Genomic DNA, 24,943 nt, shown 5'->3' with positions numbered 1-24,943 from the left:
GCAGCATTTGATGGGCACACTGGCAGCATATGATGAGCAGTTATGCATACTGGCAGCATTTGATGGGCACACTGACAGCATATGATGGGCAGTTGGGCACACTGGAGCATTTGATGGTACACATGCAGCATAGGATGGGCATTTGGACACACTGGCAGCATTTGATGGGCACACTGGCAGCAGTTGGGCACACTGGCAGCATTTGATGGGTAGTTGGGCACACTGGCAGCATTTGATGGGCACAGTGGCTGCGTTTGACCATTAATATTCACGTGCATTCCACATTAATAATTATGCTACCAAAATTAGTGTGTGCTTTAACCACTTCTGGACCAGCCGCCTACTGCAGCAGGTTGGCTCGGCAAATTGATGTTACCTTACGATTCTTTTCATACGAAGTATGGATCTCTCTCTCTCTCTCTCTCTCTCTCTCTCTCTCTCTCTCTCTCTCTCTCTCTCTCTCTCTCTCTCTCTCTCTCTCGTAATTAGTGCATTTTTATAGCACTGATCACTGTATAATTGTCAAGTGTCCAATTTGTCCGCTGCAATATTGCAGCCCTGATTAAAAATCGCCGCCATTATTAGTAATAAATAATAAAAGTGCCATAAATCTATCCCCTATTTTGTAGATGCTATAACTTTTGCGCAAAGCAATATATGCTTATTGCGATTTTTTTTTTTTTTTTTTTTTTTTTTTTTTTTTAAATATGTACAGTGCCTTGCAAAAGTAATCACCCCCTTGGCCTTTTACCTATTTTGTTACATTACAATTTTTAGTTCAATGTTTTTTAAATCTGAATTATATGTGATGGATCAGAACACAATAGTCTAAGTTGGTAAAGTAAAATTAGAAAAATATATACATAAAATTATTTTTCAAAAATAAAAAACTGATAATTGGCATGTGCGTATGTATTCACCCCCTTTATTATGAAACGCATAAAAAGCTCTGGTGCAACCAATTGCCTTCAGAAGTCACATAATTAGTGAAATGATGTCCACCTGTGTGCAATCTAAGTGTCACATGATATGTCATTACATATACACACCTTTGTATGAAAGGCCCCAGAGGCTGCAACACCTAAGCAAAGAGGCACCACTAACCAAACACTGCCATGAATACCAAGGAACTCTCCAAACAAGTAAGGGATAATGTTGTTAAGTACAAGTCAGGGTTAGGTTATAAAAAAACTATCCAAATCTTTGATTCTTAGGAGTGCCATCAAATCTATCATAACTAAAAGGAAAGAACATGGCACAACAGCAAACCTGCCAAGAGACGGCCACACCCCAAAACTCACGGACTGGGCAAGGAGGGCATTAATCAGAGAGGCAGCACAGAGACCTAAGGTAACCTTGGAGGAGCTGCAGAGTTCCACAGCAGAGACGCTCCATAGAGTTGGGCTTTGTGTCAGAGTGGCCAGAAGAAAGCCATTACTTTGAGCAAAAAAACAAAATGGCACATTTTGAGTTTGCAAAAAGGCATGTCGGAGACTCCCAAAATGTATGGCGGAAAGTGCTCTGGTCTGATGAGACTAAAATTTAACTTTTTGGCCATCAATCCAAAGAACACCACACCCACAGTGAAACATGGTGGTGGCAGCATCGTGCTGTGGGGATGTTTTTCAGCAGTCGTGACTGGGAAACTGGTCAGAGTTGAGGGAAAGATGGATAGTGCTAAATAAAGGGATATTCTTGAGCAAAACCTGTACCACTCTGTAATTTGAGGCTAGGCTGGAGGTTCACCTTCCAGCCGGACAAAGATCCCAAACACACTGCTAAAGTGACATTTGAGTGGTTTAAGGGGAAACATGTAAAACATGGAATGGCCTAGTGAAAGCCCAGACCTCAATCCAATAGAAAATCTGTGGTCAGACTTAAAGATTGCTGTTCACAAGCACAAATCATCCAACTTGAAGGAGCTGGAGCAGTTTTGCAAGGAGGAATGGGCAAAAATCCCAGTGGTAAAATGTGGCAAGCTCATAGAGCCTTATCCAAAGTGACTTGGAGCTGTGATAGCCACAAATGGCTCTACAAAGTATTGACTTTAGGTGGGTGAATAGTTATGCACATTGACTTTTTCTGTTATTTTGTCCTATTTGTTGTTTGCTTCACAATAAAGAAAAAAAAAACATCTTCAAAGTTGTGGGCATATTCTGTAAATTAAATGATGCAAATCCTCAAACAATCCAAGTTCTGCGCCGTGGTAGTTCATTTTCTGCGTGTTTGTACGGGCACACAGATACCCTGACAAAACTGCAGGTGACCTGCATGGCACCAGCGATCTGCTGATTGCTGGTGCAATGCTTTAGAGGCTCTAGAAACAAAAAAATAACCACACTTTTTTTTTTTTTTTCCTGCAAAAAAATGTGCATTTTAATATTTTTTTCTTAAAAGGTGAAATTATTCTTTTAGGCAGCCTGCAAAAGGGGTCAGCCTAAAGTGATCCATCAGGATTTTAATTTTATGATTAAATTTCCTCTTTAAATAATTCACATTCCAATAATCGCCACAGTTTTTTTCATGTTATTTAATAATTTTAAATCCTTGGTTATACAGTATGTGTGTATATATTATATCTCTATGTACATCCATGTGTATGTAAAATATCACACTTTGTAAAAGATTAAGTCCCATACATTATCATACTTTACACCATGAGGTATTTTGCAATCGCTCAAATACATACACAATATTGAAAATCCCAAAAATAACACATACAGGGTTATTTTTATTTTATTTTTTTTCACATTAAAATGTACAGTTCTTTAAAAATGCAAATCACTTTGGTGTGAATTTAAATTTTTTCCCATGCAATTAATATTTTTGGGCAGCTTGTGTTTTTCATGAATGTGTGCTTTATCTTGTAAGCTCATTTTATTTTATCTCCCCCTGAAAAGAAAAAACCCGAGCGATAATCTTGAGTTGGGGGGAAAAAATAAAAACTTTGAACCACTTCAGCCCTTGAAGAATTTACCCCCTTCCTGACCAGAACATTTTTTGCGATTCGGCACTGCATCGCTTTAACTGACGGTTGTGCAATGTTGTACCCAAACAAACTTGCCGTCCTTCTTTTTTTTTTTTTTTATTTTTTTTTTACACAAATAGAGCTTTCTTTGGTATTTTCTCTGTGGTTTTCATTTTTTGCGTGATAAACAAAAAAGAGCAGCGATTTTGAATAAAACTCATTATTTTTTACTTTTTGCTATAATAAATCTCCCCAAAAAATATATATAACTTTTTTTTTTTTTTTTTTTTTTTACCCTCAGTTTAGGCCGATACGTATTCTACATATTTTTGGTAAAAAATTAGCAATAAGTGTTTGTTTGGTTTGCGCAAAAGTTATAGTGTCTACAAAATAGGGGATAGAATTATGGCATATTTGTAAAAAAAAAAATGTTTTACTAGTAATGGCGATCAGCTATTTTTATCGTGACTGTGACATTATAGCGGACACATGACAATTTTGACACATTTTTGGGCCCATTGGCATTAATACAGCGATCAATGTTCTAAAAATTGCATTGATTACTGTAAAATGTTGCTGGCAGTGAAGGGGTTAACCACTAGGGGGCGGGGAGGGGTTGTGTGTCCTGGGGAGTGTTTCTAACTGTCTGGGGGATGGGCTAGCAGTGGCACGACACTGATCACTGCTCCCGATGACAGGGAGCAGACAATCGGTGTCCTGTCACTAGCCAGAACGGGGAGGTGCTATGTTTACATCGGCATTTTCCTGTTCTTCAGCTCCGTGACACGACCGCGGGTATCCTCGCGGACATGGGGTCCTGCGGGCTCGGACACGGAGCTTGCGGCTGGCGCGTGGCAGGATATTCAAAGTAACGTATGGGTATGTTACTTTGCCCAGCCGTACCATTCTGGCGACATATATCTACAGGACCCAGTCGGCATGTGGTTAAATAGTCCGTTTTGTTCAAGCTAGACTTGCATCCACTTCTATGGGCTGCCTGCGCGCAGCTTCGAGATGGATGTGCATGCATCTGTGGCTCTGCACAGAGAATGACGCTAATCTGCCGTCTGGGCCCTAAGTATGTCATTTTCTCTCTGCCTCCTTCTCTTTGTTTGATTTTGTATTTGGGATATTCCCTGCATTGTGACAGGTAATACATTTTTATTTGTACATTTTTGAAGTTTTAAAGTAAACTAGTGGTATCCTTTAAAGGTGACCCCCTTGGATTGTATAAATGACACCAAAATTGTCGCTCTTGTTTTGTTTATTGCGCAAAAAATAAAAACCGCAAAGATCATCACATACCACTAAAGAAAGCTCTATTTGTGGGGGGGAGGAGTTTGTCAAATTTAGGTACAATGTCACATGACCGTGCAATTGTCAGTTAAAGCAACGCAGTGCCGTGATGCAAAAAATGGCCTGGTCATTGAGCAGTGAAATCTTCCGAGGCTGAAGTTGTTAAAAACATGATTATTTTGCAGATAAACATTGCATAGTCTGTATACATGGACTTGTTCATACATTAAAGTGACATTAACCACTTGCTTACTGGGCACTTAAACCCCCCTCAGTCCCAGACCAATTTTCAGCTTTCAGCGCTGATGCACTTTGAATGACAATTGCGCGGTCATACAACACTGTACCCAAATGAAATTTTTATCATTTTTTTCCCACAAATAGAGCTTTCTTTTGGTGGTATTTAGTTACAGCTCGGAGTTTTATTTTTTGCTAAACAAACAAAAAAAGATGCAAAAAAAAAAAAAAAAAAATCATGTTTTAATAGTTTGTTATAAAATTTTGCAAACGGGTCATTTTTCTCCTTCATTGAAGTGCGCTGATTAGGCGGCACTGATAGGCTGCATTGGTGGGCACTGATGGGCTGCATTGGTGGGCACTGATGGGCTGCATTGGTGGGCACTGATAGGCTGCACTGGTGGGCACTGATAGGCATAGTTAAGGCGGCACTAATAGGCACAGATAAGGCGGCACCGATGGGCACAGATAAGGCGGCACTGATGGGCAAAGATGGGCATAGATAAGATGGCACGGATGGGTGGCACGGATAAGTGGCACGGATGGGTGGCACGGATGGGCACTGATAGGTACCACAGATAGATGGGACTGATGGGCACTGATAGGTGGCACTGATAGGTGGCTCTGATAGGTGGCACTGATGGGCGGCACTGCTGGGCACTGATGGGCGGCACTGCTGGGCACTGATGGGCGGCACTGGGGTGCAGCACCTTTGAGGCAGATTTTGGGTGGCACTGTGGGTGGCACTGTGGGTGGCACTGTGGGTGGCACTGTGGGCACTGCTGGGTGGCACTGTGGGCACTATGGGCACTGCTGGGTGGCACTGACAGGGGGGCACTTACTTTATTTCAGGATGGCACTGCGGGTGGCAGGTGGGCACTGGCAGGGGGCAGGTGTCCGCTTGAATTGCTGGCCGTGATCGGGACTGATGTCCCGAACACGGCCGCCGGCGACCGGCTCCGTTTTATCACATGATCAGCTGTCATTGGCTGACAGCTGATCACGTGATAAGGGGTCGGGATCGACCCCTTACACGGATCGGTGATCAGGCGAGTCTCACGGACTCGCCGATCACAGAGCGCGCCGCGCGCACCCCTCAGGGGGCGCGCAGGCCGCTCGTAACCGGGACTACGTCAATTGACGTAGTCCCGGCAATCTAGGTCCGCGCTAATGCCGTCATTCGGCAATAGCGCGGATCCCAAGTGGTTAAAGTGGTTGTAAAGGCAGAAGTTTTTTTTTCTTAATGCATTCTATGTATTAACATAAAAAGCCTTCTGTGTGTAGCAACCCCTCTTAGCCCCCCCTAATACTTGCCTGAACCCATCTCGATCCAGCCATGTTGCTCGAGAAACTCGGCTGCCCGAGACAATTCCTCCTCATTGGCTGAGACATACAGTTGGCTCCATTTGGCTCCTGCTGCTGTCAATCAAAGTCAGTGAGCCAATGTGGTGAAAGAAGGGATGTGTCCGGGCCGTGGCTTCGTGTCTGGACGCACGGAGCTGCAGCTCAGCTCAGGTGCCCCCATAGCAAGCTGCTTGCTGTGGGAGTACTCAACAAGAGGGGGCTGGCCAGGGGCGCTGAAGAGGTACCCGAGGTAAGTATGTCATGTTTGGTTTTTAAGGAAAAAAAACAAAACTTTACAATCACTCTAAGCATGCAGGTCATGGCTAGAGCAGATAGAAAGATATTTTTTTCAATGTGTCCTGTTAACATTGCAGTGCAGCTTGGAGTTGTGATACAGTGAACTGTGGGAAATTTAAAACCTAGCATTTTACCTCACGCACTGGAAGACATGATATGTACCACAGTGACCCTTCATATGTTTAAAAAGAAAAAAGTAAATTGTGCGATGTACTAAAACATGCATCATGCTGTCCCCTCACCACAGCACAAGACCGACAGCTGCTCGCATGCTAAAACTGTACATTTAGAGCTTGGGCAGTGTGAATGAGCCCTAAAATAATTTGTGTGTTTTATCTTTAATTTGAACATATTGGTATACAAACCAAAGTCCATAAATTGTTCTGGACTAGTCTGAATGGCTCATGTTGCCTTCTCTGTCTAAGAAACCCGTACAGAAAGAACTGGTGGTAAAGCCAGCATGTGTTTCTGAGAAGCTAAGCTTGCACTCAAATTACTTATTGCTATATATTCTGCTCTCTATTCCTTTTTCTACGTATTGCTGGCATTCTCGTAGATCAACCGTGGCCAAAAGTTTTGAGAATAACCCAAATATGAATTTTCATGAAGTCTGCTACTTCAGTGTTTTTAGATCTTTTTGTCAGATGTTACTATGGTATACTGAAGTACAATTACAAGCATTTCATAAGTAGCAAAGGCTTTTATTGGCAATGACATTAAGTTTATGCAAATAATCAGTTTTTGCAGTGTTGACCCTTCTTTTTTTTAAGACACCTAATATTTTACCCTGGCATGCTGTCATTTAACTTCTGGGGCACATCCTGACTGATGGCAGCCCATTCTTGCATGCTTGGCGTTTGTCAGAATTTGTGGGGTTTTTTTTGTTCACCCGCCTCTTGAGGATTGACCAGAAGGTCTGGGGAGTTTGCTGGCCATGGACCCAAAATTTCCCCTAGCCACTTAGCCATGTTTGTCTCATGACACGGTGCTCCATCGTGCTGGGAAATGCATTGTTCCTCACCAAACTGTTCTTGGATGGTTGGGAGAAGTTGCTGTCGGAGGATGTTTTTGTACCATTCTTTATTCATTACTGTGTTCTTAGGCATAATTGTGAGTGAGCCCCACTCCCTTAGCTGAGAAGCAATCCCACACATGAATGGTCTCAGGATGCTTTATTGTTGGCATGACACAGGACTGATGGTAGCATTCACCTTTTATTCTCTGGACAAGGTTTTTTCCAGATGCCCCAAACAATGGGAAAGGGGATTCATCAGATAACATGACTTTACCCCAGTCCTCAGCAAGCCAATCCCTGTACCTTTTGCAGAATCAGTCTGTCCCTGATATTTTTCCTGGAGAAAAGTGGCTTCTTTGCTGCCCTTCTTGACAATGGGCCATCTTCCAAATGTCTGTGCCTCATTGTGCGTGCAGATGCCCCCACCTGCCATTCCTGAACAAGTTCTTTAGTAGTGGTGCCCGGTCCCCCTGAATCAACTGTAGGAGATGGTCCTGGCACTTGCTGGACAGACTTTGTGAAAATTATTTTTTGTCATTCTCAAAACCTTTGGCCATCCATGGCTGTAGAACTACATTTGCAAAAGCACCTTGAGATTTGTGTAAGGCTTATATCTTTATTAGCAAATGCATGCAACATATACCTCCCTGTTTTTTATTAAAACATAAGAAATAGGTCTTGCTTGTATGCTTGCTGGCAAGCAGGTTTGAGTCCTGTGCACTTTTGCAGCACATGCCCATCCCACATCCACCTCTCGTACTAGATATAAGTTGAGCTGATGTTTAGAAATAACAGTGTTCTTTAAAGCATCCTGTATTAAACCACAAGTATTAGACTTTTTTTCCCTAAAATGTAGATATTTGCAAATAAAATGCTTTCATGTGATATTTCTTTATTTCTTTTATGTATTACAGGAAGAAAACCCCTAGTGTTCAAAGATGATGTTCTTTCAGTGCCAATTGCAGAACTAAATTTTGGGTTGTGCTTGATAACCAAAGAAGCAAAAAAGCATGATGGTTCTCCATATGATGCAGACATGTTGTTTTATTTACTACTTTGTTTACAAAAGGTAAGTGTTGCTGTTTTTGAAAGGCCCCATTCACATGAACGTTCTGATCGGGTCTGCCTGTCCGTTTTTTCAGGTGGACGCAAACGCAGTCTGCATTCTATATGGAGAGAAGGGTATAAATGAACATGTTTCTGTTTACACCTGCCTACATCCAATCCGATCCGCAAAATAACAGACAGATGGGGATGCGTTCCCTTTCTGTCCAGCGGATCTGATCGCAGTTGGGTGTAAATGGACATGCAGTCCATTTACGTTTGATCGCCCGTAGAGTTGAGTGGGCAGTGTCTGTCATAAGCAGAGTGGACATGGGCCTGTCATCTGCCTGCTTAGTGGAAATCGGTGGACAGATCCCCCGTGTGTGAAACGAGAATAAGTGCTGTAGAGATAATGTGCAGAGCCACTGGTGCACCAACACAGCTTCAGGATATATGCAAACCATAACCGAGAAGGGGCCTAAGAAGACTCTCCTTTAACCACTTCCCGACCAGCGCACGACGATGTACGTCGACAGAATGGCACGGGCAGGCATATTGGCGTACATGTACGTCCAATATTTGTTGCCGCCGTGCCATCGGGAGCGTGCCGCCGGCGGCGCGCTCCCGCGCTGGTCGGGACCCCCGTGAGTCCGGTCGCGGGACCCGCGGACTCGATCGCCGCGGGCATCCCCGCGATCGTCTCACGGAGCGGCCGAATGGAGGAAATGCTGTATAAACAACATTTTTCCATTCTGCCTAGCAACTAGTGACGCTGATCTCTGCTCCATGTGATTGGAGCAGAGATCAGTGTACACTAAATGAAAGCCCAACCCCCCCCCCCAGTTAGTAACACACCCCTAGGAACACTTAACCCCTACACTGCCACCCACTGGTTAACCCTTTCACTGCCAGTGTCATTTACACAGGAATCACTGCATTTATATAGCAGTGATTACTGTATAAATGACAATGGTCCCAAAAATGTGTCAAAAATGTCCGATGGGTCCCCCACAATGTCGCAGTCACAATAAAAATCGCAGATCGCCGCCATTACTAGTAAAAAAAAAATAATAAAAAATTAATAAAAATGCTATAAAACTATCCCTATTTTGTAAACGCTATAACTTTTGCGCAAACCAATCAATAATCGCTTATTGCGATTTTTTTTTACCAAAAATATGTAGAAGAATACGTATCGGCCTAAACTGAGGGAAAAAAATGTTTTTTTATATATTTTTGGGGATATTTATTATTACAAAAAGTAAAAAATAATGCGTTTTTTTTGTTTATAGCGCAAAAAATAAAAACCACAGGGGTGATCAAATACCACCAAAAGAAAGCTCTATTTGTGGGAAAAAAAGGACGTTAATTTTGTTTGGGAGCCACGTCGCACGACCGCGCAATTGTCAGTTAAAGCGACGCAGTGCCGAATCGCAAAAAGTGGTCTGGTCTTTGACCAGCAAATTGGTCCGGTCTGAAAGTGGTTAAAGCAGACCTATCGTCATTTTTAATTTTACGGTTCTGTCCTCTATGGGACAAAAATGTGCAGTACTTTTTCCCATGTTTAAAAGCTTTCGAACCTTAGTTATGAGGTCTGACCTTTTTCCCCCAATCCGTTCCTTTCATGGCCAATCCAACAACCGTGTTGAAAGAGACAGCTGATTCACAAGTGCAGCTTGTCTTGACTAGGACCAATTTCCACAGAAGCAGTGGCAAGGAATGCAGAGAGAGGGACATGTCACACTCTGCCATAGTTTGTCTTGGGAAAGTGCTCACAGTCAAGATAAGCTGCAGCTTTGAATCGGTCATCGCCTTCAAAGCTGTTGTCAGATCATCCGTGGCGGGGGGGCAGGTCAGAATTCATAACTAAGGTTAGAAAGCACCTAAAAACAAAGCACTACATGTACTTTGTTCCATTGCAGACAGAACTGTAAAAAAAAAAAAAAAAAAAAATCATCTTTAACAGCTCACAGCCCTAGATTGATAAAGGGTTTGAAAATAAAACTTTAAAGTTGGGGTTTAGCTAGTCTGAGTCATATAAAGGGTTTTTTCATTTTAGAGATGTTGCTGAAGAAATTTTCCTCACATTTTGGCATGCTGATTAATGTGTGTTAATGTGCATCTCCAACCGACTAAACATTGAAGTTACTCTTTTGCAAATTTTACTCTTTCACAGTCAAATCAGTGCTAACTCTGTGTCTGGGGGTGGACTGGAGTAGTGTTTTTGTTTCCTGGTTATGCAGTGGTGACTTATTTATACCCTTAACCACTTACCGACCGGTGCACAGCTATGTACGTTGGCAGAATGGCACGGGCAGGCAAATTGGCGTACAGGTATGTCCATTTGTATTTGCTGCCCCGCCTTCGCGTGCGCGCATGTGCCGGTCGGGACTCTGTGAGTCCGGTCGCAGGGCCCGTGGACTCGATCGCCGTGGGGATACCCGAAATCGTCTCATGGGGAGGCTGAACGGGGAGATGCCGATGTAAACAGCGTCTCCCCATTCTGCCTAGCAACAAGTGACACTGATCTCTGCTCCCTGTGATTGGAGCAGAGATCAGTGTTCACGAACACACAGCCCGGCCCCCCACAGTTAGTAACACGCCTCTAGGACACACTTAACCCCTACCCTGCCATCCCCTGGTTAACCCCTTCACTGCCAGTGTCATTTACACAGGAATTGGTGCATTTGTATAGCACTGATTGCTGTATAAATGACAATGGTCCCAAAAAGGTGACAAAAATGTCAGATGTGTCCTCCATAATGTCGCAGTCTCAATAAAAATCACTGATCGCCGCCATTACTAGTAAAAAAAAAAAATTTTTTATAAAAATGCCATAAACCAATCAATCGCTTATTGCGATTTTTTTTTTTTTTTTTTTTTACCAAAAATATGTAGAAGAATACGTATCGGCCTAAACTGAGCAAAACGTTTTTTTTTTTTACATTTTTGGGGGATATTTATTATAGCAAAAAGTAAAAAACAATGCGTTTTTTTTCAAAATTGTCACTCTATTCTTGTTTATAGCGCAAAGAATAAAAACCGCAGGGGTGATCAAATACCACCAAAAAGCTTTATTTGTGGGAAAAAAAGGACGTCAATTTTGTTTTGGAGTCACGTCACACGACAGCACAATTGTCAGTTAAAGCGACGCTGTGCCGGATCGCAATGGTCTGGTCTTAAGCGAGCAAAATGGTCCGGTCTGAAAGTTGTTAATAGCTCATATTTAGCAGAAGTTTCTGTAAACATTGGCAAGGTTGCTTTAACGTGTGTAATCAATAGCCCTAGACTAGAGCTAATATTGTTTTTAAAGTGACCCTGAATTGACCTAAATCTTAAAGTGGTTGTAAGGATTTTTTTATTTTATTTTTTAAATAACATGCATGTCTATACTTACCTGCTTGGTCAAATAGAATAGCATAGAGCGGCCCTGAACCTCCTCTTTTTGGGTCCCCCGCTGTGGTGCTCCTGGTTCCTCCTCTCTGGCTAAAGATGAGCTCAGGCATGTTCGCAGCTTCACATGCCTGAGCCCGCCAGGAAGATTACACTGCACAGCGCTAAACACAGGCAGTGAGACATTTCCCGTTCTGTGCAGCTGCGGATCAGGAAAAGTCTCACTGCCTGTGATTAGCGATGAGCAGCGTAAGCTTATTGGTGGGCTCGGGCTTGTGGAGCTGCGAACACGCCTGAGCCCATCCTCATCTCTGGCTAGTGCCCCTAATGGGAAGCTGCTTCCCACTGGGGAACTTGTACGGGCTCACTCCCGAGCCCCGCTGCTGTGTCAGTTGACACAGACGGCAGGGCTCAGCCTCATCGCTGGATTTGATTGACAGCAGTGGGAGCCAATGGCTCCCGCTGCTTCTGCAAAGCCTGTCGGACATGGAAGTGAGGGGAGAGAAGAGCTGAAGACATGCACAGTGCTGGATCGAATGAGAGGTTAGGCAAGTACAGGGGGGGGGGGGGGGTGAGAGCCCAATAGCGATGCCTAAGCATTATATACATTAATGCAAGGAATGCATTATCATCATACTACAGTATATAAATGAATGTGTATGTGAACTAGGCTTTAATGCGTGCGTTAACGTGTTTTGAATTTGTTCTCTTTTTTAGCATATGTTTGATAACAACAGAATCGACAATGTCTTTGCTGACCTTTACTATTCAAAGTTCTTGGAAAAACTTCATGAAGTGCTTAAAGGATGGTGTCCACGTGTAAATCCATTTGGTATGAAAATAAAAATGTACTTTTATTTATTTAAAGCTTGTGTACCCAATCTAATGGAATTACTTTTCTTGCAGGTTACATTATTGCAAGCTGCATATCTGAAGAAATGCTATGGGATTGCAAGCAGTTAGGTGCCCATTCACCTACCACATTACTTTTCACTCTAATGTATTTCAATACCAAGTAAGTAAATTTACAGAACATATGCACACGACAGTCTAAAAATAGCTTGACCTTTTCATTTGTGATCTTTAATATTGGAAGGCAGGTAAAAAAAAAAAAAAAACATGTTTTGATACAAACTGCTTTTATGGTGCCGCTATACAGAAAAACAGTCTTTTTCTTTCTAAGCAGTGGAACAATTAGGGTGGACATTTGTTCAATAACCAGCCTATCAGGCCCTTTACTAAATATAAAATAGAGTTCCATATCAGCTTATGACTTAAAGGACACGCATAGCATATCCAATGATTGTAAATTGGATTGTTTACATAAGGGGCTTTTCCATATGCCACTGAGTGAGCCACGCTCCGATCGTGGACTGATCAGCATCTACCTGGCTATCTGGCTCGTCCTGACTATCTGCTACCGCTTATCTTCTCCCTGGACTCGGGCTTACCTTTTGCTGACTTACAAGTCACACAGAGCCATACCCTAGCAGACTGCCACATGGATACCTAAGCATATCCAGGACTGTACAGGGGCTCTTGCAGGGATTTTGGCAGCAACAGAGCACGTGTCTGCACTGATTCATGTGATATGCCGACCCAGTCCTCCTCATCTTGTTCGGCAGCCTCGGCATCAGCGTCTTCCATCTCCTGCACTTCCTGTACCTCCTGCTCGGCTGCAACCAAGCGTCAGGAGATACATGACATCCCAAAGCTGCAAACCAAATGCATACTTCTAGCATTATGAAGTTTCTGACCAGTGAAGAGGCATGCTCACGGGAACAGCGGCAGCAGGGGGAAGGGGACTCTCCACGTGCTAGAAGATCAGCGTCCTCCCAATCAGCTTCAACCTTAGAGTTCACCTGCTTCCTCCATGAGGTCTAAGTGCACAGAGGACAGGAGTCAGGAAATCCCGTCCCTCATGCGTGAATGGAAAAGTGAGCTAGCTGATACATTTCAGTATCTAGAAAGATGTATCAAGAAGGAGGTAACAGCAATTTACTCTGACCTGTCTCACTTACTCGAATGGAGGACATGGAGAAACATTGGGATACTTGGGGACACTATTAAAGATCTACAAGATCATGTAATTAAATTGCAAAAGCCCATAGATCGACATTATATAAGCTGGAAGACCTTGAAAATTGGAACAGAAGAAACCATCTTTGTTTATATGGCATTCCAGAGAATATTAAGGAAGAAAACCTTCCCTCTGGTAAAGGGTATTTTTAATACCATACTGAATCAGCCAAAATCAAAGCCAGTTTGCTTTGATCAGATACATAGTCTCACGTCCTCCTAATTTATCGGAGGATAGGTGTATGTGTATTTATATGTGTGTGTGTGTGTGTGTGTGTGTATATATATCTATATATACATATATATAATATAGGCTGCATTATTCTGAAGAAAAATCTGCTATTATGAAGACGATGCGTACCATCAAGGCTATTGATCATGAGGGGGCGCCAGTAGATATTTATCTAGATTTGTCCAAGGAAACCCTTGACTGCTGGTGTACTTTGAGGCCCCTCCTGGATAAACTTCGCTCCAAGGAGGCCACTTATTGCCCCTCTTGCCTTATCGCCACTAAGGACTGACGCTCCTCTACTCTTAGATTCCTTAAAATTTGTCCAATTTTTGTTCTGCTCTGCATATGGACATGCCAGACCTCCGAGGTTGGGATGAGGCTATCCCCATTTTTTTTCTCCATCAGAAGAGACTTGGAAGAAAACGCCATCCAAAAAGATACAGCAAGGCCGTCAAAGGCCTACGAAGAAAAATGGGTGAGATCTGCATATATTTCCCTACATATCTTTCAAGTCTTATCTAATTATAAAATTAATATGTCTAACTCCAAAATATTACTATCCCAGCAACTGAGGCGTTGAAGCTCAGCTCCGTATTCCCCGTTCTTTGGCAGCCAGTTACCCTAAAATACTTGGGAGTTAATCTGTGTGCCCATTTGTCAGATTTATTTAGACAATTATTTTCCTGTTAAATGCAATTAAGATAGATCTACAGAGGTGGTCTTCAACGTGTCATTCATGGCTGGAAAAAAAAAATGGCATTAAGATGAACATATTACCTCAAATTCTGTTTCAAATGATTCCCATGGGGTTCCCTATAGTGTGTGTTTTGTTTTTTTCTGGTCTACAATCCCTCATCTCACATTACATATGGAAAGGCAGACGTGCAAGAATTTCTTGACGTCTTGTATAGAACTAAGCGAATATTTGGGGGGGGTTGGCATTTTCTGAATCGAATCACGTCGAAACAGTTTTGTGGTCTAAGACCCACCCTCCCCATTGCATATCATTATTCTATAAAGCTTTACTATCTCTCCACGGTCCCTGTTATCCTGGTTATATAGCCAATTGGGAAAAAGATTTGCAATAGAGTATCACTGATGAACAAAAAGAAAAAAATTGTTCATGTGTTTTCTATTTCATCTAAAATAGTGGAAGTAAATGATACATTTCTTATTCGCTGGTATTACACTCCAAATAAGTTGCATGCAATGTTCTCTTCAGCATCACCCTTGTGTTGGAGGGATTGTAGCGGCACCGCAATGCATGGATACATTTGGTGGACTTGCCCCCTTATTCAGGGCTTTTGGAAGGTGGTTGCTGATATCTCCATCATACAGAAAGATTAAATAAAGCTCGAACCTCGGTCTGTTATTTCACTGCTCAGCAGTATTAATAGGCAGATACAGAAGTTCAATTACTCCTTGTTTACTGAATGCTGCAAAATCTCTGATTCCTTTGTACTGGTGACAACGCATTGTACCCACCGTAGCCCAATTGCTACAAAAAGTAGACTAATTATGTTTTTTAGAAGAGCTAATATGTATGGCTCGAGATACTGCTGTGAAACGTTCAAAAATATGGGCATGCTGGCAGGAGTTCAAAACTACTGCCTCCATATAGTAATATTGTCCTAGGTGTAGGTTCAACAAGAAGTTGGACAGCTTTGTGTCAAGGCCTAGGGATCCGCTCGTATATGGGACAGATGTGTTAGTGACCCCGTGGGATCAGTTTATCACAGATTTATATGTTCTCCCCAGTTCAGCTGCTTCCACAGCTTCTACGCAGGATCAAAGTGGGGAAGCCGGTAATACTACTAGCTCGGCATGGTCCAAAATATCCTGGCATGCAGAGATCGTAAGGTTGGCAGTAGGGAAACCATGGACTCTTCCATCTAGTCCAGACTTGCTTTCACAAAGGGCTGGTATTCCATCCGGCTTTACAATCGCTAAATTTAACGGTTTCTCTATTGAAGCCCACATTTTAAAGAATTGGGGGCTTTCAGGTTCAGTGGTAACTGCCCTGGTTAATGCAAGAAAGCGGGCCTCTAGGACCATTTATTATAGTGTCTGGAGGGCCTATGTTTCCTGATGTGAAACCAAAAGATGGCATCCTCGGAGATATGTCATTTTTGCCTTTCCTACAGTTGGGGGTAAAAATTAAGCTAGCCTAGGGTCAGATCTCGGCCTTTGTCATTGTTTTTCACAGGCTGCTTGCTTCGCATTCTTTGATCCGGTCCTTTTTATACAAGGTACAATGCGTATAAATCCGCCAGTTAGGTCGCACTTGTGCCCGTGGGGTTGAGTCTAGTTTTGTCTTCTTACAAGGACATCACCTTGGGACGATGCACCATATTTCTTTGATCGCCCTAACGGGGGAATTGGTGTCCTCCGTTGCGGTAGCCTCCATAAGAGTTTGTTTGCAGCTTTCTTTTGTATAGTGCCATACTTAATTATTCTAAGGGATAGGGTGATGTTAAATCCTCATTCAGCTTTTTTCTTTTTTCCTAAAAGGATCTAGCTGTCATTTGAAATGGCACGTTTCTTACCTTCCTTTTTACCAGAACCATGTTCTGCGGAAGGAAAGTTATTCCTCTCAATATAGTCAGAGCGGTTAAAGGTGTATCTGAATGTTTCCGATACAGGAATCTGACATTTGTTGTGCTGCCAGAGGACCCTAAAAATGGGCAGGCTGCATTCAAATCGGCTATTAAAATGGTTGTACTCTCGTTAGATCTGGAGGGAATGCTCGAATATGGAAAACTAATTTTTGTGGCACTACCAGGAGGTCTCAGGATAGGGCAGATGGCGTCTAAATCAACAGTTTTAATGTTGATTCATCAAGAAGTTATTCTGGCTTGCCGTTTGAAGTAAAGGTTTTCTCCTTAGAACGCACTTTACCAGGGCAGTAAGCGATTCGTTGGCGGTGCCTTTTGACTCAGATTTACCAGGCCGCTACTTGGTCGTCTGTACATAAGTTCACTAATTTCTATCAGGTGAAGGTAAGATGGCAAGAGGATGCCGCTTTTTGGCACAGTGTACTGCAGGCAGCAGTATAGGTCCTCATGTCTGATGGCGGTCTGCATTTGTGTCTCCCTCCCCTCAGTAGACATTGCTTTAGGACATCCCACTTAGTAATTACTATGAGCCTCTGTGTGCCGTGATGTACGTTAATGAAAATAGGATTTTTATAACAGCTTACCTGTAAAATCCTTTTCTTGGAGTACATCATGGGACACAGAGCTCCCGCCCCTCTTGTGGGACATTTGTTGCTTTGCTACAAAAACTGAGGTACTCCCTGCAGGGGAGGGGTTATATAGTGAGGGAAGGAAACTTCCTGTCTAAATTGATTACACCAGTGTCCAGCACCTGAAGGTGAGATATAACCCACTTAGTAATTACTATGAGCCTCTCTGTATTTCATGTACTTCAAGAAAAGGATTTTACAGGTAAGCTGTTTCTTTCTTATTTTCAATTTTTATTTTATTTTTCAATTTTTATATACTCCCTGTGTTTGAGTTGCCTTCCTCTGATAATGCTTCCAACATTGTGATTGTTAAAGTATAACTAAAGGCAAAACTTCAATTTTTTTAAGTTTTGGTTGGTGCAGACAGATTAGAACATCTAGTAGGTTTTCATTGCTGTCCGTGCCCCTGTTAGGGAGATTCACCCACTCTGTTTGTCTTGTTTACCATTCTTGAAAGTAAAAGAAAAGATCAAATTTTAGGTTGTTCCCAGAAAAGTAATAAAGGGGAAACCTTCCTATAGGGACACTAGTTCTGGAGCCCCAAGGTCCAGGAAGTGAAGCTAAATTTCCCCAATGGAACACAGATAGCAAAGAAAAAAAAAAACTGGTACGGGTAATAACCCTCACTTACTCTATCCAAAATTTGAAATAAGTTTGCCTGTAGTTCAACTTTAACCTTTTGTCTTTCTTTAACTAAAGATATAAAAAAACAAAAAAAAAATTCTTGTGTTTTTATAGTTTTTTATTTTATTTTATTAGGTATTTTGTCTTGAAGACTGTGGAGCAGCATTCACAACTGGCTTTCTCCAAGATAACAAAGCAGACTAGAAAGAACCCCGGAATAGGAAAAGACAAAAACTGTACAATACGATTTTTGCGCCTCTATGGTCAAGTTCAAAGTGGCTTAAAAGGTGTGGAGTCTCGAAGTGTTATGGTTTGAAAAACAAGCTAATTTTCTGGATCATTTACAGGGGATGTATTAGAAAAGTATAAACCGAGTATGTGGGAAAATATTTTTTTGAAATATAAGTTAAATTTAAAATGAGCTTGTGACTTTTTGTAAATGTAAACACACACACACTGCACCACATGTGAGGTATCGCCATAAATCTTGGAATGAATGTAATAGATGAGGTTGACTGGGCTGCTCCAAAAAGGTGCATTTTTATTTGGATTTTGTGATGGATTTACTTCGATGGTAAGGGTCATTGTCCTGCTGCATCACCCAACTTTTACTAAGCTTCAGCTGGTGGACAGCCACCCTGACAATATGTAGAATATTTTAGTAAACTTGGAAATTCATTTTATCCTTGATGATGCCAAGTGTTCCCGAGCCCAGAGGCAGCAAAGCTAGCAGATTTGTCTTGTTCCCTCCACCATACTTCACTGTTGGGATGATCTGATGTTTGTAAGCTGTGCCCCATTTTGCCCCATACAAAGTGCTGAGCTTTATTCCCTAACTATTTGACTTTTGTTTCTTCAGACCACAAAACACTTTCCTATTAGCACTGTGGTTTGCCAAGGTGCTTTTTGGGAAACTTTAGGCATACTGCAATGTTTTTTTGGACAGCAGCAGCTTCCTTCCTTCCTCTAATCTTCTGCCATGGACACCCTGCCTGGTCAAAGACTTATGTGTATGGTTGACTCCTGAATGGGGATGTTTGCCAATTCCAATGAGATCTTCATGCCTTTAGTTACTTTGAGGATTCTGCGAGGTGCCTTGGGAGTCACTTTGGCCAGCACCCACTTCTAGGAAGAGTAACCACAGTCTTATATTGTCTGTTTATTGACAATTTGACTGTCGACTGATGCCTAAACACTTAACCACTTGAAGACCAGGCATTTTCTGGCACTTTATGTTTACATGTGAAAATAATTTTTGCTAGAAAATTAGTTAGAACCCCCAAACATAATATATATATTTTTTTAAAAGCAGATGCCCTAGAGAATAAATTGGTGGGTTTTGCAATTTTTTGTCACAGCATTTGTAGAGCTGTTTTTCAAATGCAATTTCTGGGAAAAAATACATTTCAAAATTTTAATGCAAAAAAAACACAATACATAATCCACTTTTTTGTAAAATATAAAAGATGTCATGCCAAGTAAGTAGATGCCAAACTTGTCATGCTTTAAAATTGCGCACGCCTGCACAACGTTGACAAATAACGTTTGATTTACTTTCCATAGGCGACTTTACAGGTTACCACTTTAGATGTACAGAGGAGGTCTAGTGCTAGAATTACTCACTTGTGTGGGACAATCACTGTTTGCGTGCCAGACAAATCCCTCCTTTGCACTTGAAATCCTTCAAAGTGCCAAGATCAGCATTTTTTTACTTTTCATTGTCAAAAAATGGCGCCGTTAAGATGCTGGTAAAAACAGAAGTCATGTCATCACTTTTAGGTTACCATGGCAGAGACCTGATCAAAGCCAATCCCAGCCTTTTCTTTTCATACATCAGGGGACATAGAGCCATAGTAGTTACTATGTGGGTTTTAGGGCCACTGATAGGTGATGGACACTGGCAACGCCCTAAGGCAAGAAATGCACTCCCTATATAAACCCTCCCACTACTGGGAGTCCTCAGTTTTTTCGCCAGTGTCTAAGGTGTTGGTCACGAGTAAAAATGTGCTGTGCCGAAGCTCCACTGGAAGCAATCCTTGCTGGGGCTAGCCATGCTGACCGGATCCGTTCAGAGTGTCCTTTCATGGGCCAAAGGAATGGTACCCGGAAAGAAACGAGGTTTTGCTTGCGAATGCGTCTTTTTAGAGAGCTGGACCCTGGGATCCAGTACTTAATGGTAGTAAGGCCATAAAGTTTTACTGGCAGGGTTCTGTTGCAGGTCCAGGATTGTGGGTAACCTCTAGGTTCCCCTATTCCTGAAGGTTTCGGAGCCCACCGTGAAGGGTGAAGATTAGGTTTATCTCAGATAACCCTGCAGCGAGGAAAGGTAAGTGGAGATTTTCTTATGAATTTCTCCTTTTAAATTAGAATGTTGTCATGTCTACGTGTCACCACTGGGGGATGTATTGATCACTCACCGCCTGATGCTGGAAAGGCGCTGTGTCAGAAGCCTTCATTCCCTCCTCTCCTCCGGCCATAACAAGCAGTCCTCCGGTAAGAAAAGGTGGGACTAGTTCTCCTCCTGCGCCCCCAATGTCGAAATTAACCCCTTTGGGGGACATATATGCTGAAAGCATTCCTTTTAAAAACAAAAACAAACCGCGCGGCCGCACAGCGGTAGTTTTCACCCCCGCCGCCATATCGGCTGTTTGCATGGCACCTGAAGTCTGCTGCTCGCGCAGGAAAACACTTTCTTTTGAAAGATGGGGGGGGGGGGGGCACAATTAATGCGGGGGTGGGGCTAACGGCGTCCGACGCAGGCCACACATGGAGGAAGTTTTTAAAGCATTGTGTGTGTAGCTGCTGCTGGCCATGGAGGGACACATGAGCAGGAGGTGGCTTACTTGAGGTTGGTGACACAGGCATTTCCCTTTGACACATTACTTTACCAGGCTGGGTATTAATAGCAGCTTATAGCGCTGGACTATAACATAGCAGTGTACATTCTTTTTGGTAGTGTGTCTGCTTTTGTGCTTCAAGCTATGAATGGGAAAGGGACCAGGAACTCCTCTAAAGGGTCAGTGGTTTCACAATAAACTAAATCAATTTCCAAAAGAATGTTATCCTCCTCTGAGAGTGATGCGGCCGGTCAGATTGTGCCGTCAGGGGAGACTGTTGTTGCAGCTGCACTAGACACTTCAGTCTTCAGTTTTTTTTTCTCTTCTACCATTTGTAATTTTTAAAAGAAGATTGATGCTATGAGATCTCTCCATAGTGGGTCTAAACATAGCAGATCCCCATCCTGTGCCCAGGACCCTCTTATTGAGGTGCAAGGAGCAGGGGATCAGGAAGATCTTTTAATAGATTTGGAAGATAATATATCCTCTTCTGAGGATCCTAATATAAAGGGAGTAGCATCACAAGACAGGTTGCTTGTGCACTCTTACTAGTTTGGTTCGTTCAAACCTTATGTGCTGCCTGCAGCGCAGGCTCTTGATGAACCCACCTCTGGTTTGGGATCATTAAAACCTCCCCCACCTGGGGATGCTTTTCCCATTCATTTATGACTAAAAAAGCGTATGTATTCTGAATGAGAAGATTCAGATGAACAATATTATCCTAAGAAATTCTCCACGTTTTATCCTATGGAAGAGGATTTCTATAAGAAATGGGAGTTCCAGCAATGGATGCTGCAATTGCCTCAGTGAACAAAAGTCTCACGTGTCCGGTGGATAATACGCTAATGTTAAAGGATCCAACAGATAAAAAGTTGGAATTTCTTTCCAAAAAGCAATATGTCTTTAGCAAGTTCAGTCGCGCAGATGGTTCTTGTGACAATTGGTGTATCTCAGTCCATTAAGGAACAGTTTGTGGAGATACTTAAGATTCTGCCTGATCGGCAGGCCCAGCAATGGGCTAGTGTATCAGACGATGTTTTCACAGTAGATGCTATGAAGCTTCTATCATTCATGCCTCAAGGCTTATGCTTGGACTAGTGTATTCTCGCAGAGTTCTGTGGCTGAAAAATTGGTCAGCCTGAGCACAGTGGAAAAAAAACTCTTGGCCAGTTCCCCCTTCATTGTGAAAGGCTATTTGGAGACGATCTGGATAAAATACATCCAAAGGATCTCTAATGAGAAAAGCTCTCTTTTACCAGTAAAGAAGTAGTTCATACATTTCTCCTTTTAAGCGTGCTTCCTCACCTGTGTCAGGGGCATCAGCCTCTAGGCAGTCTCGACGGCCTCAACTGTCAGGTTCAAGGGGAAGACTCCAAGCGCAGCACCAGGGTTAAAAGAGATCTTGGGGCAGAAAGCCCACAAGGCAGAATGCTAAAGCCTCCTTATGAAGGGGCGCCCCCGCTCGCTCGGGTGGGTGGAAGGCACCTGCAATTTTCAAAGATCTGTCAGGAACAATGTCAAGACAGATGGATGGCTTCGGTTTCAAACTAGAGTTTCGAGTGTTTCTGTCTCCTCGTTTTCGAAGATCAAATGTTCCCAGGGATCCAGAGAGCAAGAAGTCTCCCTTTCTAGCTCTGGATCATCTATTATTTCAGCTGGTGATATCAGAGGTTCCCTTAGAGGAACAGGGCACAGGTTTTTATTCAAACCTTTTCACGGTTACAAAACCAAACTGAGAGGTGAGACCCATTCTAGATCTCAAAGATCTGAATCGGCACTTAAACATCCGATCCTTTCGCATGGAGTCAATCCAATCGGTTGTTTCCATCCTGCAAGGAGGGGGAGTTTTTTTTTGGCTTCAATCAGTATCAAAGATGCATATCTCCACGTGCGAATATTTCCCGCTCACCAGAAATTTCTGCACATCATTTTCAGTTTTTGGTCCTTCCATTCGGTCTAGACACAGCACCACGGGTGTTCTTAACCACCTCGCGCCCGCCCTATAGCCGAATGACGGTCGAAGAGCAGGCACTTTCGTCCGGGTGGCCGTCCCTGGACGTCCTGTTTACTTCCGCAATACGCGCCGCCGCGGGCGCGCATCGCGGAAGTTCTGTGTTCGCCGTGTCCCCCGGGGACAGGCAAACACAGATCGCTGTAAACGGCCAATCACAGTGGCCGTTTACAGCGCGATCGGCGTGTCCAATGGGAGATGATCTCATTTAAACATATGAGATCATCTCTCAGCGCCGCTTTCCTTCCTCATACAGACAGAGTGTGAGAGGGGAGAGATGAACGGCTGCAGCGGCAGCCGTTCTGCTTTGCTTCGAGTTAAAAAAAATAAAAAGTGAAAAAAAAAGTGCCATCCTGCCCCAGTGCTACCTGCCCCCAGTGCCACCTGCCCCCAGTGCCACCTGCCCCCAGTGCTACCTGCCCCTAGTGCCATCTGTCATCAGTGCCACCTGTCCGTGTCACGTGCCATCTGTTGTCAGTGTCACATGTCATCAATGCCACTTATCAGTGCCATCTGTCATCAGTGTCACGCGTCATCGGTGCCATGTATTAGTGCCATCTGTCATCGGTGCCATGTATTAGTGCCATCTGTCATCGGTGGCACGTATTAGTGGCACGTGTCTTCAGTGCCACGTATAAGTGCCACGTGTCATCAGTGCCACATATTGGTGCCACGTGTCATCAGTGCCACATATTGGTGCCATCTGTCATCAGTGCCACATATTGGTGCCATCTGTCATCAGTGCCACATGTCATCATTGCCACATATCAGTGCCATCTGTCATCAGTGTCACGTGTCATTGTCCTGGTGCTTCAAAAGTGTAATAAATAGTCAACAAGTTAGATGTGTAATTTATGTTCCTAGAACACATGATGGCGCTACCTGCATGTTGAGCCTCTCTATGTGGCCAGGCTGTGAAAAAGTCCCACACGTGTGGTATTGTAATACTCAGGAGGAGTAGCAGAATTTTTTTGGGGGTGTCATTTGTGGTATACACATGCCATGTGAGAGAAATGACAATTTTGTGGAGAAAAAAAAAATGAAAAATCTTAATTTTGCAAAGAATTGTGGGGAAAAAAATGACAATCAAAAAGCTCACCATGCCTCTTACTAAATACCTTGGAATGTCTACTTTCCAAAAAGGGGTCATTTGGGGGGTATTTGTACTTTCCTGACTTGTTCGGGTCACAAGAAGCGAGATAGGCCACCAGTACATCAGATGTGATCAATTTTGTGCGATTCGCACCACAGCTTGTAGACTCTCTAACTTTCACAAAGACCAAATAATATCCACTAATTTGGGTTATTTTTACCAAAGATGTGTAGCAGTATAAATTGTGGCCAAAATTTATGAAGAAAAATTAATAATTAGCATAATTCTGTCACAGAAACAAAGAAATATGCGTTTTTTTTCAAAATTTTCGGTCTTTTTTTCATTTATAGCGCAAAAAATAAAAACCCCAGAGGTGATCAAATACCACCAAAAGAAAGCTCTATTTGTGGGAAAAAAAGGACAAAAAATTCATTTGGGTACAGTGTTGCATGACTGAGTAATTGTCATTCAAAGTGTGAGAGCACCGAAAGCTGAAAATTGGTCTGGGCAGAAGGGTGTTTAAGTGCCCAGTAAGCAAGTGGTTAAAGATTATGGCGCCTCCTTTAGCCAGATTAAGGGCTCAAGGCATAACAGTCCTAGCCTATTTAGACAATCTACTTTTAATAGATCATTCAGTCTCAGGTCTAAACCCCAGACAAGAATCGGTTCCATTATAGGACTAATTCAACTGGTCAAAGCAAAGAAAAATCTTTCCATTCAGCTGTGCATGAGATTGTTGGGGAAAATGGTGGCCTCCGAGGCCATCCCTTATGCGCAGTTTTCACTCAAGACTGCTACAAAACACCATCCTGTTGGTCTGTGGTTAAAGAGATTATTTTGTATCCCTTTCCAGCCTTATGCAGATCAACAACTTTTGATCATATGTCTTCAGAGAGTACATTTTTGTGAGGTATGGTTCACATCAGCTGATGCTTTCCATAAACAATTAACATAAATTGTCTTTTTATCAATAAAGGTAGATCTAAACCACACCTCCAAACGAATTTCTTTACCTGGACTCCAGATGTTCAAACTACTGACTCCAATTAGCTTTCCCTGAAGTAATCGGTCTATGGGTTCACCTACTTTTTTCTATAGCGCTGTGAATGTTTAATGGGTGCGTTCAATAAGGACGTTAGAAGTGTGTGTGTGTGTGTGTCTATTGTTCATGGCAAATTACTGCAGAAAACCAGTTAAGGGGTTCACATACTTTTTAGTGTGTCTGTATA

General features: G+C 42.8%; 1 protein-coding gene across 1 annotated transcript in view; it reads left to right on the top strand.

The window, feature by feature from the left end:
- Window positions 1-24,943, top strand: part of LOC143962741 (transcriptional regulator QRICH1-like) — a 101,065-nt gene that overhangs the window by 65,718 nt on the left and 10,404 nt on the right. The window contains exons 5-8 of the mRNA XM_077472142.1: window positions 8,072-8,226; window positions 12,312-12,426; window positions 12,501-12,609; window positions 17,909-18,060. Of these exons, the coding sequence (XP_077328268.1) occupies window positions 8,072-8,226; window positions 12,312-12,426; window positions 12,501-12,609; window positions 17,909-18,060 (531 nt within the window). The remainder of the gene's footprint in view (window positions 1-8,071; window positions 8,227-12,311; window positions 12,427-12,500; window positions 12,610-17,908; window positions 18,061-24,943) is intronic.

This window comes from Lithobates pipiens, unplaced genomic scaffold (assembly GCF_037356315.1).
Source record: "Lithobates pipiens isolate NorthernLeopardFrog02 unplaced genomic scaffold, aLitPip1_a1.2 Scaffold_8, whole genome shotgun sequence".
In the NCBI taxonomy this organism is placed as follows: domain Eukaryota; kingdom Metazoa; phylum Chordata; class Amphibia; order Anura; family Ranidae; genus Lithobates; species Lithobates pipiens.
Note: the sequence above shows the minus strand (reverse complement) of the source record. Positions and strands in the feature narration are given on the sequence as shown.